Source organism: Salvelinus sp. IW2-2015, unplaced genomic scaffold, assembly GCF_002910315.2.
Source record: "Salvelinus sp. IW2-2015 unplaced genomic scaffold, ASM291031v2 Un_scaffold1559, whole genome shotgun sequence".
Lineage (NCBI taxonomy): Eukaryota > Metazoa > Chordata > Actinopteri > Salmoniformes > Salmonidae > Salvelinus > Salvelinus sp. IW2-2015.
In genome coordinates this window covers 145,763-162,870 of record NW_019942988.1, presented here as the reverse complement: position 1 = coordinate 162,870, position 17,108 = coordinate 145,763, and the positions used below count along the sequence as shown (strand labels likewise).

At 46.7% G+C, this 17,108-nt stretch overlaps 1 protein-coding gene across 2 annotated transcripts in view; it reads right to left on the bottom strand.

Moving 5' to 3' along the window:
* fbxw7 (F-box and WD repeat domain containing 7) overlaps nucleotides 1–17,108 on the bottom strand; it is a 191,222-nt gene that overhangs the window by 30,043 nt on the left and 144,071 nt on the right. For both annotated transcript variants that reach the window (XM_070439320.1, XM_024138725.2), the window contains 6 exons: nucleotides 14,398–14,480; nucleotides 12,721–12,862; nucleotides 8,630–8,764; nucleotides 5,964–6,087; nucleotides 5,576–5,712; nucleotides 4,231–4,344 (listed from right to left, as the gene is read on the bottom strand). In XM_070439320.1, coding sequence (XP_070295421.1) covers nucleotides 4,231–4,344; nucleotides 5,576–5,712; nucleotides 5,964–6,087; nucleotides 8,630–8,764; nucleotides 12,721–12,862; nucleotides 14,398–14,480 — 735 coding nt within the window. The remainder of the gene's footprint in view (nucleotides 1–4,230; nucleotides 4,345–5,575; nucleotides 5,713–5,963; nucleotides 6,088–8,629; nucleotides 8,765–12,720; nucleotides 12,863–14,397; nucleotides 14,481–17,108) is intronic.

Sequence of the window (17,108 nt, the reverse complement as noted above, 5' to 3'; positions counted from 1 at the left end):
CGTTCGAAGCACGAGACGTTGCAATCCCTGATGTCTCTCTGGAATGCTACCCCGTGCTCGGATTTCGTCAACCTTATTGTCAAGAGACTGGACATTGGCGAGTAGTATGCTAGGAGTGGAGCAGGATGTGGCCGTCTTCGAAAGCTGACCACGAGCACGCCTCGTTTGCCCTTTTTCGGCGTCGCACAGGGTCGCCGGCTGGGATCAGATCCTTGTATTGGGGAAGGCAAAACACTGGATCCGTTGTCGGGAAGTCATATTCCTGGTAGAAACGATGATGAGTTGACGTTAATCGTATATTCAGTAGTTCCTCCGACTGTATGTAATGAAACCTAAAGATTACCTGGGTGGTACCCCGATGTAAAGAATAAAACATAAAAAAACAAAATACTGCATATTTTCCAAGGAAGCGCGAAGCGAGCGGCCATCTCTTTCGGCGCCGGAAGGAAGCCTCCTTCTTCTTCAGTCTCAAGCAAACGGTTTAACAGAACTCAATGGCGTCCTGTTATCCTATAACCGCGGAGCAATGCGGAATTCCAGGTTGTGCTTCAACAAATGCACCCTATGCCCTATTATAGTGCTACTGTGGGCCCTGGTCAAAAGAGTGCACTATAAGGCATAGGGTGCCATTTGGGACGCAAGCCAGTCTCTCAAGGAGATGAGTCAAGAAGAGTTTGTAGAGTAATCTGCCGTGCAATCATGTTCTTGATTGCTCACAGTGGGGTGTCTATTCACTCCCATACTGTATGATAGTACTGACGGAGTGAGAGAAACCTCTGGTATCTAAAGACAGAATAACAATCCTAGTCTTAGATAATGACGGAATCTTTCATTGTCGACATGAAAGGCTAAATTCACCTACAGTGGAAGAGCCACTTATATGATGTCTCTATGGGACATTACAGCACCAGACACGTGTCTTTGTTCCAAGTGATGTATCAATGCCAGGTGCTACTTTGAGAAATGCAACTGGGGGACTGAACATGCGCATAAAAGGAATAGAGGTCCATAACATGAGTTCTAAACAGTAGGCTTTGCACTGCGTTTGTTCTCTACATTAGAACATGTTCAGCAGAATATTTCATTCACTCGACTACTCCCTCTCTACCGGTCAGGGACAGAACCCTCGCCAAGTAGTAGCACTATATACGGAATAGGGTGCCATTTTGGACACAGACTTGGTCCTGTAGATCCCAGTGGCTGGGATAATGAAGTATATTCAGACTGCACATTCTTTTGGGACAGAGGAATTCAAAGCACTCTAGGTATGACATTCCTGTCTGTGCCAGCTCATCTTACCAAATAAAAGCGGCCCCAACACACAAAGAGATCCGGAAAGTAACCGTGTGGGCACGCAGCTGAAGGAACAACAGAACTAAAAAATATAAAAATCAATTGGAGTAGATGCTTCAGACGGACATGGAGGCCAGTCTAGAGAGGGAGTCAACATTGCCTCTAGACATATCATTTGCCCAAAAACAACAATGTCAGAGCGAAACCTTAGCCTCACAGTAGAACCTGGCATTGATACATCACTTGAAAGACTGAAATGCATGTCTTTCAAGGTCCTATTTTGAAGCGTGGGTTTCTCTCCATCTCCTATATGATCAGCGGTGAATAAGCCTTAGTCTGGATGTTAGCTGCTGAAAGCTGGTAGGAATAGGCTTCCCTGAGGCTCCTGGTGAGGCTGAGTTTACGCACTTAAGCTGGGATTTGGAAGATGGAACGACTAGGCCCCGAAGAGCAGAACAACAGACACACACAACTTTCCACACCACACACACGCAACACACACACACATGTAGTACTCCACACACAACCCACACAGGACTCCCACACAACAACACCCACACTATCAACTACACACAAACACACCCCACACACACACACACACACCAACACACACACACACACACACCCACACACCACACACACACGCACACACACACACGTACCCCACACGTACTCCCACACACACACACACACACACACAGGATACACACGTAAGAATAAATAAGAACACCCACAACCCAGGTCAGACAATCTGCAAAGAAAGAGAAAGAGCGAGAGAAGCTACAGTCCTGTCTGGCAGCCAGGCAGACATTATGTCTATTGCTGTTGAAACAGAAGCAGGATGCAGAAGAAGAATGCGGTAGCAGCACTGGACTATTCCCTGGCAGGGGTCATCCTGGGGTCAGGTCAAAACAAGCCTGGCTTGTCACGGCGAGGGATGATTGATGGTGAATATAAGGGCAAGAGAGAGCGCGAGAGCAAAGAGTCCGAGAGAGCGCGAGAGAGCAAAAGAGAGAGCGCGAGAGAGCAAAAGAGAGAGCGCGAGAGAGCAAAAGAGAGAGCGCGAGAGAGCAAAAGAGAGAGTGAATAAAGGAAATCTGTTTTTTCCTCTTCTTGCAATGGAGATCTATCCACCAGCGGTTTTAACGACTGATCTAGGATCAGCTCAAATTGCTTCAGTCCTGACTTCAACAAACAAGAGCAAACTAACTAATCTGGCCCAGGCGAAGATGGTCTCTAGATTCTTCCAAACTGATTTAGGATCAGCTGACCTTTCTACAGCTCTCACCTCGACTGTCATAATGAAATGAACAAATCTGGCACAGGAACAGCTGGTTGGGGCATAAAAYGCAACCAACCACACGGCAGGGAGGGAGGGGTGGGGGCAGTGTTTGTGGATCCAGCCCAGGTGCATCGTGGGACGTGGGAAAAGAATGGCCTCGGGCCAGCCTGCTGGGTTACGYTGACTAATCACGCACACACCTGTTCTGACCTCTGTCTTCACAGCATGGTGTGAGCAAGTCACTGCAGCACTAACCTGAGAGTTACAAGTCATCCGGATGGACATTACCCTAATGGTGGTGGTGGGAAGAGAGACAATCCGCATGGCTTCACTATCAGATGCCCTTGGTACTGATCTGTTCACATCAGCACAACGCTGAGAGAGACCGACAGACTGTATAATCACTGCTTGGCTGAGTGCCCAATTCAATCAAAAGGGAGGAAGATTTTCTGCTATGAGACACGATGCTGCTTCTTGTTTCAGTGCTTCAGTGTTTCATGCACCTGGGCACCACTGACGCATTCAGAGTGTATTTGTAATTTTCCATGCAAGGATAGAACCACGTCTGAAACGTGTTGTTCCTTCCCTTTAGTCGTTCTCCTTGCACTTTAAAAAGCCAGAGAGCTTTGTCCTAAAGGAGAAATTTCATTAAGCGCTCCAGTGAAAATGGAGTTGGCGAAGACCAGGGAAGAGGTGATTTACAATACTCCCTGAGCCTCCCTACCCGCTTGCTCTCCCTCTCTCAGCGAGGCCCACACCAACGCCACCATTTTAGTAGACCCTATAAACCAGCAACACAAGGCCCGTGTCACCGCATCAGTCGCAGTCATGAATACCAACAGCCCCTCCCTCGCCTGTCTGACGACACAGATCTTTCACTGGCTCTCCGCACAATGGCTAAGGCTCAATCTCCAATGGTACCCTGTCCCCTATGTAGTGCACTACTTTTGACCAGGGCCCATAGGTGTCTGGTCAAAAGTAGTGCACTACATAGAGAATAGGGTGACATTTGGGACAAAACCTAAATGCAGGAGGAGGAAGAGAGAACAAAATGGATTCCAGACAATARGCTGCAGTATTGRAYGWCAGGTGGTGTTATGTGCCAATGTTGAATGATGTCACTAATCAATTGCAATCTGGTCAGGGTCTCAGGGAGATTCTGGAGCGTCAAGCGGTATCATTTGTGTAAAATCTCCAGTATGCTGTAGCCTATGCATTTGAGTAAACCTTAAATGCAAAAATCAATACAAACCCTTGATCGTGAATCTGAGGTATTGAGTGAAGACACACCAAGTCATTTAAAGAGCTGCCATAGCATGTGGATTGACTTCCTGCTAACATGCTTCATTACTGATCAATGAGACGGTAATGAGAAATACACGAGCTGTAATGAGTTCCTTCAGAATAGGAACTCATTACTATGCGTATGCATTCCATATAACACTGAGATGCAGTGGGATGGAACAACCAATGAGACACGATCACTTTTTAAACTCCTATTCATAATCCCCAGAACCAAACCATACCAATCTACATACCAGTACCATACCAGTCTACAACTGAGACAACGGCGATTTTCTACATTCTGTAGTCAAAAAGGTTTGGACTAGCTTCAACATGGGGGTTGGAGAGCGAGGGATGAGTGACAGTCTTACCTTTCCTGTGACAGCCGACCAGACCTTGAGCGAGTTGTCATCAGAGCCGCTGACGATGCGGTTACCACAGAACTGGAGGCAGGTGATGACATGGTCATCATGACCCTTAAGCACCTAGAGAGAATGGAGGGATGGAGAGGAGGGAGGGAGGGAAGGAGAGAGAGATGGATGACAGGGAGGGAGGGATGGAGAGGAGAGAACGGGAAGAGAGATGGATACAGCGGAGAAGGAGAGGATGGAGTGAAGGAGAATAAGATAAAATGTCAAGAACCAAACAGGAACAATGACAAGACTGTATTTCTCCAGACATCAAAGACTCGAGGTAAATGTCACGAAGGCGCTTTGCAGGTGTACAGAGACCCCCGTTCAAAATGACTTGTGAGTGTATGTGTGTGTAAACTCAGCTGACGGACACGGGGGGGGGGGGGGGTCACAGAACTGCCGACTCGGCAAATGACAGAGCGCGTTACAGACGGACGCAGGGGAGTGTGAAGAGCAAGCGGGGTAACCACGGTTACGTCAGCCACTCCTTCTACAGTCACAAGAGGACCTGAGGGCTTTTTGAAATGAGCGAAATTAGCCATACGAGGCATATTACTCTCCCTTGCTCGTCAAGCTCAATTTAAACTCTGAAAACAGGAGAGAAACAGCAGTTTGATGTACAAGTAGAATTGAGGTCATGTCGAGCTCTAGAGAAGAACTACCATAAAAAAAACGATCTATAGGAACTGCCATTAACTAAATCTTCTTTAGGAGAGGTTGAGAACTGACCCACCTATGGCTTCCAATAAAACCCAGCATAAGAGCCTTATCGACTTGGACGCCTGATCTAATTCAAAGCCGCTTTATATAAAATCCATACGAGTCTCAAGGGAGTGTTAAGATATAATGAAACCGTCTAATAAGGAACAAAGAAAGGCTTTAGATTCTAAGTTTTATAAAAAAAAACATCAACTCCAAAGTTGAGAACTGAAGGAGAATTAAATACTGTGGGCTAATGATGAACGCAAATAAAATGATCTATATTATAAACTGGGTGGTTTGAGCCCTAAATGTTGATTGGCTGACAGCTGTGGCATATCAGACTGCATACCACGGGTATGACAAAACATGCATTTTTACATTGGTAATCAGTTTATAATAGCAATAAGACACCTCGGGGGTTTGTGGTATACGGCCAATATACAACGGCTAAGGGCTGTATCCAGGCACTCCGCGTTGCGTTGTGCTTAAGAACAGCCCTTAGCCGTGGTATATTGGCCGTATACCACAAACCCCCGAGGTGCCTTATTGCTTAATTATATAAAATGTTGAGAATAAGGGGAAGCAAAGACAAAATGTCTACCTTGGGTGATCGGAGGTCTCCTCTCCTCCAGTTGGTGTCTATCCTATGCTGCCTGATGTACGCACACTTCCAGGGGCTGTGGGTGAAGCCCGGCTTGGTGATTTTCCTCTTCTTGAAGGCTAGAGGCTCATCAATGCCTGCTTGTGAAGAGATGAGAGGAGAGGAGCAGTGTCAGTCCGAGACTGTGTCAGAAAGCAGAATATCTACCGTTTGCTCAGGCCATTGTCAATCTAGTCTGACCATTGTTCAAGATGGATCATATTGGCCAATGCTGGTGTCAATCATGGTCTGAAACTACTGCAGCATGTTCCTTTCGGCCAGTACTTGTGCCCGTCATGCCCGTATACCGGTTCAGTGATTCCTATTGGCTAAGTGCGACTAGACTGACCCTCTTCCCGGCACTTCTCCCTCCAGAGGAGGTTGTCCTCAGCCAGGATCCGCCAGTAACGACAGGTCTGAGCGGCCTGCAGCAGGTCCTTGGGCTCAAGGAACGACAGCACGTACAGGGCCAACTGACAGAGGAGAGGAAGGATGGAGGGAAGGAGAGAGAGAAAGTTATTTTACAGCGTAAGGGCGTTGCCGTGGTAGAGTGGGTGGTCTGGGTCTAGTTGACCAACCCCACACCTCCTAAAATACCAGGGCTCTATAATTCAATAGCAGTGCGCTACAACTCAAACACACCTCATCCCCAAGCCATTATTGACGATCCAGAGCAATTGAGAGCGTTTGAAAGTGTTTCATCGATGCAGCACAGCCGAACCACTGATTGTGTATTGAGTTGGTTACATAACAGGGTACTACAGGGTGTCTTCATCTTACTACATGTCTCTGTCTCATCCATATATGGATATCACTGAACTGCCCCCAGGGTTTGGTCTGTTGGAGCTTCTCTACTCGGCCTAGTGCCTACCACAACCTATCACACTCCAGCCTGAGAGACAGCGAGAGAGAAAAAGAGCGAGAGAGAGAGAAAAAGAGCGAGAGAGAGAAAAAGAGAGCGAGAAAAAAGAGAAGAGTGAGAGAAGGAGAAAAGAGAGAAGAAAAGACAGAAGGAGAAAAGAGAGAGAGGAGAGAAAAAATGGGAAGCAAAGCAGAAACAGCTAAACGGGAAGAAACAAGGTAACAGTGAGAGGGAGCAAGACCGGTTTCCTCATGCTCCAACCTCTATTAAACAAACACCTTCTGAAGGGGCTTGGCCACTGGAGCAAGCTGAGGGGAGGCTATTTAGACCATTATGGAACATTACAGACTACTTCCCACACATCTCCCTTCACTCACTCCCTCCCCCCATTACAGACGAWTCCACACCTTGCCTTTCTCTCCCCCTCCCCTCCCAGACCTCCCTCACACCTGACAGACAGGAGCCAGACAGACAGTCACTCTGATAAGGACCTCTCTGAGGAGTGACAGGAGGCTGTTTAAGATAGATCCCCTGAGAGCATAGAGTCCCGAACAGAGACACATTGGCCCGGTGTTATTAGTCCTCAGTTTGAGCGAAGGGTGACACACCCACCGAAAGGTGCCATTAAGGCTATTTCCAATGAGTTAAGTGGAGATAAGAAGACAGCTCAGGGAGCTTTCAGTTCTCAGCTCTTTGGGCAACAGGGATGGATGGATGGATGGGGAGATGGGAGAGTGCAGTTGGGAGAGTTAAAGAGGTGGTAAGGGGGCTTTGGTTCTCACTTCTTTAGGGTTTAGAAAGAGAGAGAGGGAGGAGAAAGGGTTTAGAAAGAGAGAGAGGGAGGAGAAAGGGTTTAGAAAGAGAGAGAGGGAGGAGAAAGGTTGAAAGAGAGAGAGTGAGGAGAAAGGGTTTAGAAAGAGAGAGAGGGAGGAAGAAAGGGTTTAGAAAGAGAGACGAGGAGGAAGAAAGGGTTTAGAAAGAGAGAGAGAGAGGAGAAAGGTTTAGAAAGAGAGAGAGAGGGAGGAGAAAGGGTTAGAAGAAGAGAAGAGAGGGAGGAGAAAGGGTTTAGAAAGAGAGAGAGAGGAGGAGAAAGGTTTAGAAAGAGAGAGAGAGGGAGAAAAGGGTTAGAAAGAGAGAGAGGGGAGGGGTTTAGAAAAGAGAAGAGGGAGGAGAAGGGTTTAGAAAAGAGAGAGAGGGAGGAGAAGGGGTTTAGAAAAGAGAGAGAGGAGGAGAAGGGGTTAGAAGAGAGAGAGGAGGAGAAGGGGTTTAGAAAGAGAGAGGGAGGAGGAAGGGTTTAGAAAGAGAGAGAGGAGGAGGAAGGTTAGAAAGAAGAGAGGAGGAGGAAGGTTAGAAAGAGAGAGAGGAGGAGGAAGAGAAAAAGAGAGAGAGGGAGGAGGAAGGGTTAGAAAGAGAGAGAGGGAGGAGGAAGGGGTTAGAAAGAGAGAGGGTGGAGGAAGGGTTAGAAGAGAGAGGGGGAGAAGGGGTTAGAAAGAGAGAGGGGGAAGGAAGGGTTAGAAAGAGAGAGGAGGAGAAGGGTTAGAAAGAGAGAGAGGGTTTAGAAAGAGAGAGAGGGTTTAGGAAAGAGAGAGAGGAGAGGAGGAAGGGGTTAGAAAGAGAGAGGGGGAGGAGGAAGGGGTTAGAAAGAGAGAGAGGGGAGGAGGAAGGGGTTAGAAAGAAGAGAGGAGAGGAGGAAGGGGTTAGAAAGAGAGAGGGAAGAGGAAAAGAGAGAGGGAGGAGAAAAGGTTAGAAAAGAGAGGAGGGAGGAGGGAAAAGAGAGAGGGAGAGGAGGAAAAGAGAGACGGGAGGAGAGAAAGAGAGTAGAAAGAGAGAAGAAGAGATAAAGAGAGAGGGAGGAGGAAGGGTTAAGAAGAGAGAGAGAGGAGGAGGAAGGGTTTTAAGAAAGGAGAGGGTGGAGGAAGGGTTTAGAAAGAGAGAGAGGAGGATGAAAAGGGTTAGAAAGAGAGAGAGAGGAGAAAGGGTTTAGAAAGAAGAGAGGGAGGCAGGAAGGGGGGGTTAAAAAGAGAGAGGGAGGAGAAAGGGTTTAGAAAGAGAGAGGGAGGAGGAAGGGGTTAGAAAGAGAGAGAGAGGAGGAAGGGGTTAGAAAGAGAGAGAGAGGAGGAAGGGGTTAGAAAGCGCTATAAAGGGGTTGTCACCTCTTTGGGCAGCAGGGAGATGAAGTCGCGTTGGAACTGCGGCTCAATGACCTGCATCATGTGTTTGACATGCGTGGGCTCACAGCTGTCAATCAACTCATCCAGCGCCATCAGCTTCTCTGGGCCACTCCAGCTCTGAAAAACACACAGGAGGACGAGGGAGAGCAGGGTTAGATGGGATGTGTCGATGGTACACTACTCCAGCTGTGGAATACACAGGACCGGTCAGGAGAGAAGTACATGGAGAGGACTTTATATGTTGGTTGTGTTGATGGTACTTGATTGTAAAAGTAGTTGTTTTTAGTGTGTGTTGCGTTGTATTGGCATACAAGGGTGCTTGCTGGAAGTGTGGTGGAATGTAAAAGTGTTTGAAGCCAATTTGCATAGGTGTAGAAGACTGTATATTTGTGTGCCAATGCATACACTATATATACAAAAGTATATGGACACCCCTTCAAATTAATGGATTCGGCTATTTCAGCCACACCCGTTGCTGACAGGTGTATAAAATCGAGCACACACCATGCAATCTCCATAGACAAACACTGGCCGTACAATGACCTGACTGAAGAGCTGTGACAACGTGGCACACTGTCATAGGATGCCACCTTCCCAACAAGTCAGTTCGTCAAATTTCTGCCCTGCCAGAGCTGCCTCGGTCAACTGTACGTTCTGTTATTGTGAATTGGAAACATATAGGAGCAACAACGGCATAGCCGCAAAGTGGTAGGCCACACAAGCTCACAGAACGGGACCACCGAGTGATGAAGCACGTAGAGTGTAAAAATAGTCTGTCCTTGGTTGCAACACTCACTACCTAGTTCCAAACTGCCTCAGGAAGCAACGTCAGCACAAGAACTGTTCGTCGGGAGCTTCATGAAATGGGTTTCCATGGCCGAGCAGCTGCACACAAGCCTAAAATCCTCATGCTCAATGCCAAGCGTCGGCTGGAGTGGTGTAAAGCTTGCTGCCATTGGACTCTGGAGCAGTGGAAGCGTGTTCTCTGGAGTGATGAATCACGCTATCTGGCAGTCCGACAGACGAATCTGGGTTTGGAAGATGCCAGGAGAGCACCACCTGCCCCAATGCATAGTGCCAACTGTAAAGTTTGGTGGAGTAGGAATAATGGTCTGGGGCTGTTTTTCATGGTTTCGGGCTAGGCCCCTTAGTTCCAGTGAAGGGAAATCTTAACACTACAGCATACAATGACATTCTAGACGATTCTGTGCTTCCTGCTTTGTGGCAGTTTGGGGGAAGGCCCTTTCCTGTTTCAGCCAGACAAAGAGGGCCATAGAGAAATGGTTAGTCGAGATCGATGTGGAAGAATTTGACTGGCCTGCACAAAGCCCTGACCTCAACCCCATCGAACACCTTTGGGATGAATTGGAACGCCGACTGCGAGCCGGGCCTAATCACCCAACAACAGTGCCCGACCTCACGAATGCGGTTGTGGCTAAATGGAAACAAGTCCCCGCAGCAATGTTCCAACATCTAGTGGAAAGCCTCCCCAGAAGAGTGGAGGCTGTTATAGCAACGAAGGAGGGACCAACTGCATATGAATGCTCATGATTTTGGAATGAAATGTTCGACGAGCAGGTGTCCACATACTTTTGGTCATGTGTACGCAAGTGAATAACACATTCCCTCAACAGAAGCCAGTTAGCCCAAGGCACCTGGCCGCTAACTACACTGGCAACAGGCACATTAAAAGGCCATTTCCACATCAAGCGCCTGGCCTTCATCAGCACTGTTATTACCTATCTAGGCTCCGTGACGGATTTCTGCTGGCTGAATATTCAGCACCGCTCACAGCCTGAAGCTCAAAGCCAAACTGTGGAGCTTAGCTAGCAAGGGCTGTAGTTGTAACTAGACCAAGTGTCTAGATGCTGGGGCCAACGTCGTTTTCCTTTGGGAGAGCGCTCAAATGTAACACAGTGATTATAAGAGAGAAGGATGGAGGGAGGCATGGAGGATGGAAAGCATTGGGCATGTAAAGCATCTGTAATTTGGCAGTTAGACTGACGCCACCGGAGGAGCTGGCTGTGCTGGTGGTTGGGTTCAAAGCAGTACTCCTCGAACCAGGGCAAAGGGTTGGATTACTGAGTGGTTACTCAGCGCTGGCTGGCAGGCGACTTAACACCCATTGGTTATGCCTCTGGGAATTAGCTGTCTGGGTAGAAACACCGCTAGCTACAAAGCTTGCTTATGCTTGGCGGGTAATGCACCGAATGAAGGCACTGTTTACAAAGCATGGGTCAGTCAACCCTGGCTTTCAACCACACGACATAACACCATGTTTCTTTCCAGTGTTATGACATTTGGATAGCATATTTTCTGGCTACACTCATCTTAAAACCTCTTAAAGAGGATTCATTGAATTTCTCTCTCACTCCACAGGAAGCACAAAGGGGCTGAGCATGCCAGGACAGGAAAGAGAATGTACAGAATGCACGTTGGTGGGTTTAGCTGCGTCTAATACGGGCTGTCAGACGAAAGGCAAAAATGGGGCCATAGCAGGTGAACTACGTCAATAGTCTCTCTCTCCCGCTCTGTCAAAAACCCACACACAGAGGGCGAGTTCTCACATGGACAAGCTATTTCACAGGATTAGTGGTTTTTGGGAACGATTAAGCGATAAATGCAATGTTACAATATTTGACAACGGATGTCTGACTGAATTGTTTGATGCTGTGCCATGTCCCGGAGAGACAGGTTACTGATCTTAGAGGTAGTTGTTGCAGAAGTAAACAGAGCGGAAAAGACCGACCTTGAACGCAACATTGTTCTAAACAGCTGCGGAATCTTCACATCCTGAAGTAAGACTTACAGGCATCCAATTGTTAATGAACTTGGCCTGACATCTCTATGCTGCAGTCTGGCTTCTGTGGCTGTAAATCGGTACAGGATGGGATTACATTTCACAATACCAGTAAACTGGTTTATTCACCAAACAGAGACGTGAAGAAAGTTAATCACCGCAATATTAGCAGAAAGATGTTGCCGACAGGAATGTTATTAGCTAATTGCCATTGTTCGAATAAAAGATTTCTTGACATTTTGTTGCGGTTATGCAGCCATTACCTTCAGAGAATGCTTTGAAGACAGAGCTAAAGCTCTAATTTCTTTCCCCAAAGATTTGGCCTTTATGACTGGCAAAGTCTATACAGGCACGAAGCCTGCTGTAAAAAACTTTAGCGAAGAAGGCAGCAGCATTACAGCGAGTTGGTTGCCAAGTCAAATAAACTCAGCATTGTTCCCATTTCGGGTGAAAAGGGGTGCTTACTGACGATGAATTTGATATTAACAAAATGCTGGAAACAAATCTCAGATGTCTGAGCACTAGTCATCATTATGTAGTTGCCTCAACACAAGGCTTTTGTTGCCCAATCAAAAAGCAGAGAAGGAACATTACGGCCGTGCCTGAAATGGCACCCTATTCCCTATTCCCTATATAATAAACTCCTTCTGACCTGGGGCACTACAGGAAGTAACTGAAAGACAAAAGGATTTCTCTATTGACTATTGGCTGTGACGTTAGAACTCGACCATAGGCTAATATGTCATACGAAGCTGACTGGCCTAAAATACTATGTGGCTTTGAAAGGATTACCTGAACAAAGATCACATCTGTTCAACTGTTGACATAGTACACATCGGGCGTTGGCTGCACAAATACAATATTGGAGCCTGTATTCTAAACAGGTAGGCTAATTCCTATCCCATGCTACAGTGCATATGGTAATGTGAGGGCCAAAACATCAAGGCAGCAATTACCTTCAAGGCTTGAGGAAACATTGATTGGGCGCAACATCAGCTTTTTGATGAGCTCTCTCGCTCCAGGGCTCCGAAGGAAGACACCCAAGGGAGGGGGGAAGACGTATGTAACAAAGGAGTTGGGAGGAACTCTGGAGGAACTAGGAATTACCTACTTAATTAGCTACTTAGTTAGAACCATCACTCCTCAGGGAGCAGAGGCCAATTAGGAACTGAGAGCTAGGGGGTGGGAACTAACTCACCTGAAATGGCCACTAGGAAGGGGAGGATGGACGTGACAGGAAGACATTGGAGGTGGAAAGTGGGAACTATCTCACCTGAAATGTCCGGAGCCATTCCTGGAGACCTGTGGGAGAAGGGATGGAGGTGATACGCCGCCTCTGCTGCCCCTGACCGTTAGCTGTCCTGATGTGCCCAAACGTGGTGGGGGTGGCTGGGTAGGGGACCAGCCCTGTAGCACTGTGGGGAGAAATATGGAGAGATGGGGAGGGAGAGAGTAAGAACGTGAAAAAAAAAAGGAAAAAAAATCATGAGAAAAAGATACCCAGACACTATACTGAAGAAAAACTATTTCTCCTGTTCTTCTGAGGAGAAGCACGAGGGTTATATTGATAGCGAGGAACACGGAGGACATTATGAATAGTTTCAAAAGCGGGCAAAGTGCAGGTGCTGCAGCACTATCAGCTTCTGCAGTTATCTTCCGCTCCGCTCACTAATTACAATAGCAGTGAGAAGGAGTACAAAAGTTGGATGGAGAAGCAAACAACAGATACTAATGAGAGAAACAACCCTGGGTCTCTGCCAAGAGGAGATTAACTGGGTTTCTATAGCTGGGGTGTATTCATTAGTGCACACCGTAGCAAACCATTTTGCAACGCAAACAGAGTGATCTATTGGGCAAATTCAGGTAGGTTCCTACCCGTTTGATTTAGTTTGCTTCCTAGTGAATACACCCTGCTCTCTTCTCAACGTAACAGTTTCTCTGGAATTGAACTGAAACCAAGTTCGCATTCACTAGGCACGAAACGGGAAGGTACTACCTGAACGTCAATTAAGAAACGTTCAATCAAATGTTCCGTTGCTAAATGTTTCAGTACGCCGTGCATGAATAAATATGAACCTGCTCTCTTCCAGAGTGTTTCTCTGGAACTGAAACCAGCTGTTTATTCACATGTTTCCATCATCATTAATCAACTAAATGCATCTGTACACAAGCTTGATTCAATTTGGTTTGGGTTACTAACTTGTTTTTATTCAACTAAAAAGATTTGAAATCGACTTGATTTAGGGGAAAGAGAACTGCTATTGAGGTGCAGAGCAATTCTGGAATGTGAATCTTAGGGGGATTTCTATCAATGCGCACCTCTCGCCCTGAGACTTCAAAGTGCACATAGTTCCAAAGAAATAAGTTCAATGTCAACCCCCCCCCCCCCCAAAGGGAAGCCACTAGGCATGCGCTCATTCGGTACTAGCCAAATGCCAAACCAACCATTCAGCAGTTCCTCACGCCGTTCTGCTTAGCGACAGAAGTATGTGGTAAGAGAGTGAGGTCTGTTTCATAATGGGTTTATTTTTAATGGGATTGAGAGCTAGACCAACGTGTGGCAATTACAAGGCTGCAGAAGCAGCACAGTGSTGCCAATGAGTGAGGCAGCAGTGCTTAGTCAGGATCCTCAGGAAGGCATGAAGTACACTTTAATGGGSAAAGAACACGCTGCGGTGAGCACTTCTWATGAGGATTATGTCTTAGTGTGAATAACCACATCATATTCTGACTTACAGGGACAACTGGGGCTGCCTGCTGGATCCTGTCTGTGATACAACACAAATGGGTCAGGGTTTCTTTACCATTTGCATTGCTGGTCTACTGGGTAGGAAGGCTAAATCTATTGGTTAACTGGTAGGAAGGTGGGAACAGGGGGTTGGTTCTTCACCTTGGATACTGGATAACAGGGTAGGTCGAGGTAGGTACGGGGGGGGGGGGGGGGCTTTACCTTGGATACTCGGAGCCTTTGCAGGGCTTTTTTCCTGAAGGGAAGGATCGGACCTCTGGGCCATGGTCCAACTTCCTCTTCATCTGCAAAACAAAAGAGGTGAAAGGAGAGAAAGGAGAAGAGATGTTAGGAGGCAGTAGAGCGAGACAGACACCACAGACAGACACCACAGATGTACACCCTTGTGTGCGTGCGCACGTTCCTTCGTTCTTGCACCCCTCTATAAGAAAATAATGACAGGGCCCAAAACTAAAAAACCTCCCTGCAGCAACCTAGCATTTGGTGAAAGATGAGACCTGGCTAGAGTGTAAATGATAATTGCTGCCTCACTCTCCAGATTACTTCTCCTCAAAGACAGAAGATATGAGTCATCTCTGCCATTAACATTTACAAGCTGTACTCCTGAGTAGAACGAAGCAGCGCCTCACTTTGAGAACAGGGAAAGAACGATTTTGTTGTTGAATAACTGGTACTGCAAACAAACGCTGACTTGAATGCTTTTGAGGCTCACAGCAGGAAAGCACTGACTGTTTACTTCAGAAAATGATTTGAACACAACTGTAGTTCTTTTTGTTCACACAGCCTCACAAGAATAAAACAAAATGCAGATATAGTTCTCTTGCCTTGCCACGGGAACCAACCATTTCCACGTGAACCAACCATTTCCACGTGAGCAAACGTAAATTATGAGCAAGAAGCCGAAGGTTCCCTACTTATTCAGCCTATAGACAAAAAGACAAAGAATTTTGAAGTTTCAGTCATTCTCAATGCAGATGATGGCGCTGCATAACACAGGCTAGGCTGGCTCTAGCTGAGAGAAAGAACAAGGTGAGGTGTGGTAGAGGTTGGCTCTAACTGAAAAGACATGATTTATTTTTATTAGGCCAAAGCCAATGAAAAGGCAGGGCTGAGGTGTGGTAGTTTTTTACACTGATGAGCTTCACTCCAATAGGTTGCATTCCATACTGAGAGCCTCTGACAGGCGTGGGGGATTCCAAAAAAGAGCGGGGGACACGAACACACACAGACACACTCACTGAAACAATCATTTGGGAGCAGCTATATGCTATGGGACGGGCAATGACTGCACCCTTCGCCAGTAAGAATACCTTGATTAGAATAGCCTGATTTATACACGGGTGGTTCAAGGGAAACCCCACACACCCTCTCCTGCCTCAGTGGGTGCATAGTTAGAGCCTGGACACTGACCATCTAAACAGGAGAAAACAAAAAGGCCTCAGTGTCCACTCACACACCGAGGCCAAAATTACATTTGAATAAAACTATTTTGGGGGATGTACTTGTACAGTGAGGTCTCAAATTGATTTTTATGCACCTGGTGAATTGAACGCCCGGTTAGGAAAGAGCACGGGGGGTTTCGAAAGACAAAGCCTTTTCTTTCCTGTTGTGTTTGCTTTACTCCACTTTGGTAGTGTCTGACTGGTACATCATGACATAAACAGAGATTTTGCCTATTTTATATGGGACGTTAACCCAAATAGACGCAATGTCCACCACAAACACTGGACTATAATAACAGACCAAGATGAACTATTAACTATTCATATCACTACACTCTGACCGCCGGGACTCACACATGCATGGAACACTAGCTAGATGCACTGAGACGGACAGAAACTACGTCAAGGACAAGTTCAGAATGCAAAATATTTCATTTGTTGCCAATTCTGGAGCCACAGAAAAATAGATAATATAGACTAGCCTGCAATGTGGCTATAGAACTGCAATGAGGTCTGTATGGGGAGGCCTACTTTAAACGATCGTTTAACTTCTACCCAACACCCTATTATTTGACAGCTGGGGATGTAGCCTAGTTGATTGGAGGACCAACCTTCGATACTGATATCAAAGACTATTGATTAGAGTTGAATTTCCACCAGATCATTTGGCGCAGTGTGTGTGTGGTGGACTGACTGAGTTGAGGGAAGCGGTTCTGGTTCCTCTTTCTTGTGAAGAGCTGGCTGGGTTTTGATTAGGGGCCCCGTACTGGGATGGTTCACAGCGCGATGACGAGACAGTCGGGTCAGGTCAAGAACTGATCAAACATATGAAAGCCATCTCCCTGAGAGACAGAACACACCTACGTAAGAGGAGACAATAAATGAATCAGAATCATTGAAAAGAGATTGATGGGATGCACTGCAGAGAAGGCAATGAAAAGGGATTCTGGAAGAGAAATGGTAGAATAAAATCATTCTAGAATAACAACATTTCAAATGTTGGTGAAGAACGGAAGATTCATCAATGTGCTTTCCATCTAGTTAAAATATTTTCTCTCTCGAGGAAGCGGTTGGGTTTTTATAAGATATTCTCTGCTTGTTAAAGGATTCATTCTCAACCCCAATCCCTTGTTCTCCAAGGAATTACCTCACTGCAATGGCAGTTCAAGTACTAGGGAGAGTAGGGGTGTGTGTGTGTGCGCGCGCGCGTGTGTGTGTGTGGGGTACAGGGGGTGGTGGCTGACGAGGGAATCTCCCAAGTGCAGGCGTTGAAAACACATTAGAGTGCAACCACCAGTCTCTTGTGTTTCAGCCGTGGGAAAAGGTAACCCAAGACGAGACGGAGAATGTTGTTTGTAGACAGCTACTAATCAGTCACTCTGTCTCACACCTCTGACCTCCCTAACTGTGAGAAGGAGGAGGAGGAGAGCTGGATAGAGAGATAAGGACATTTTGAAAAGCAGCGAGAGA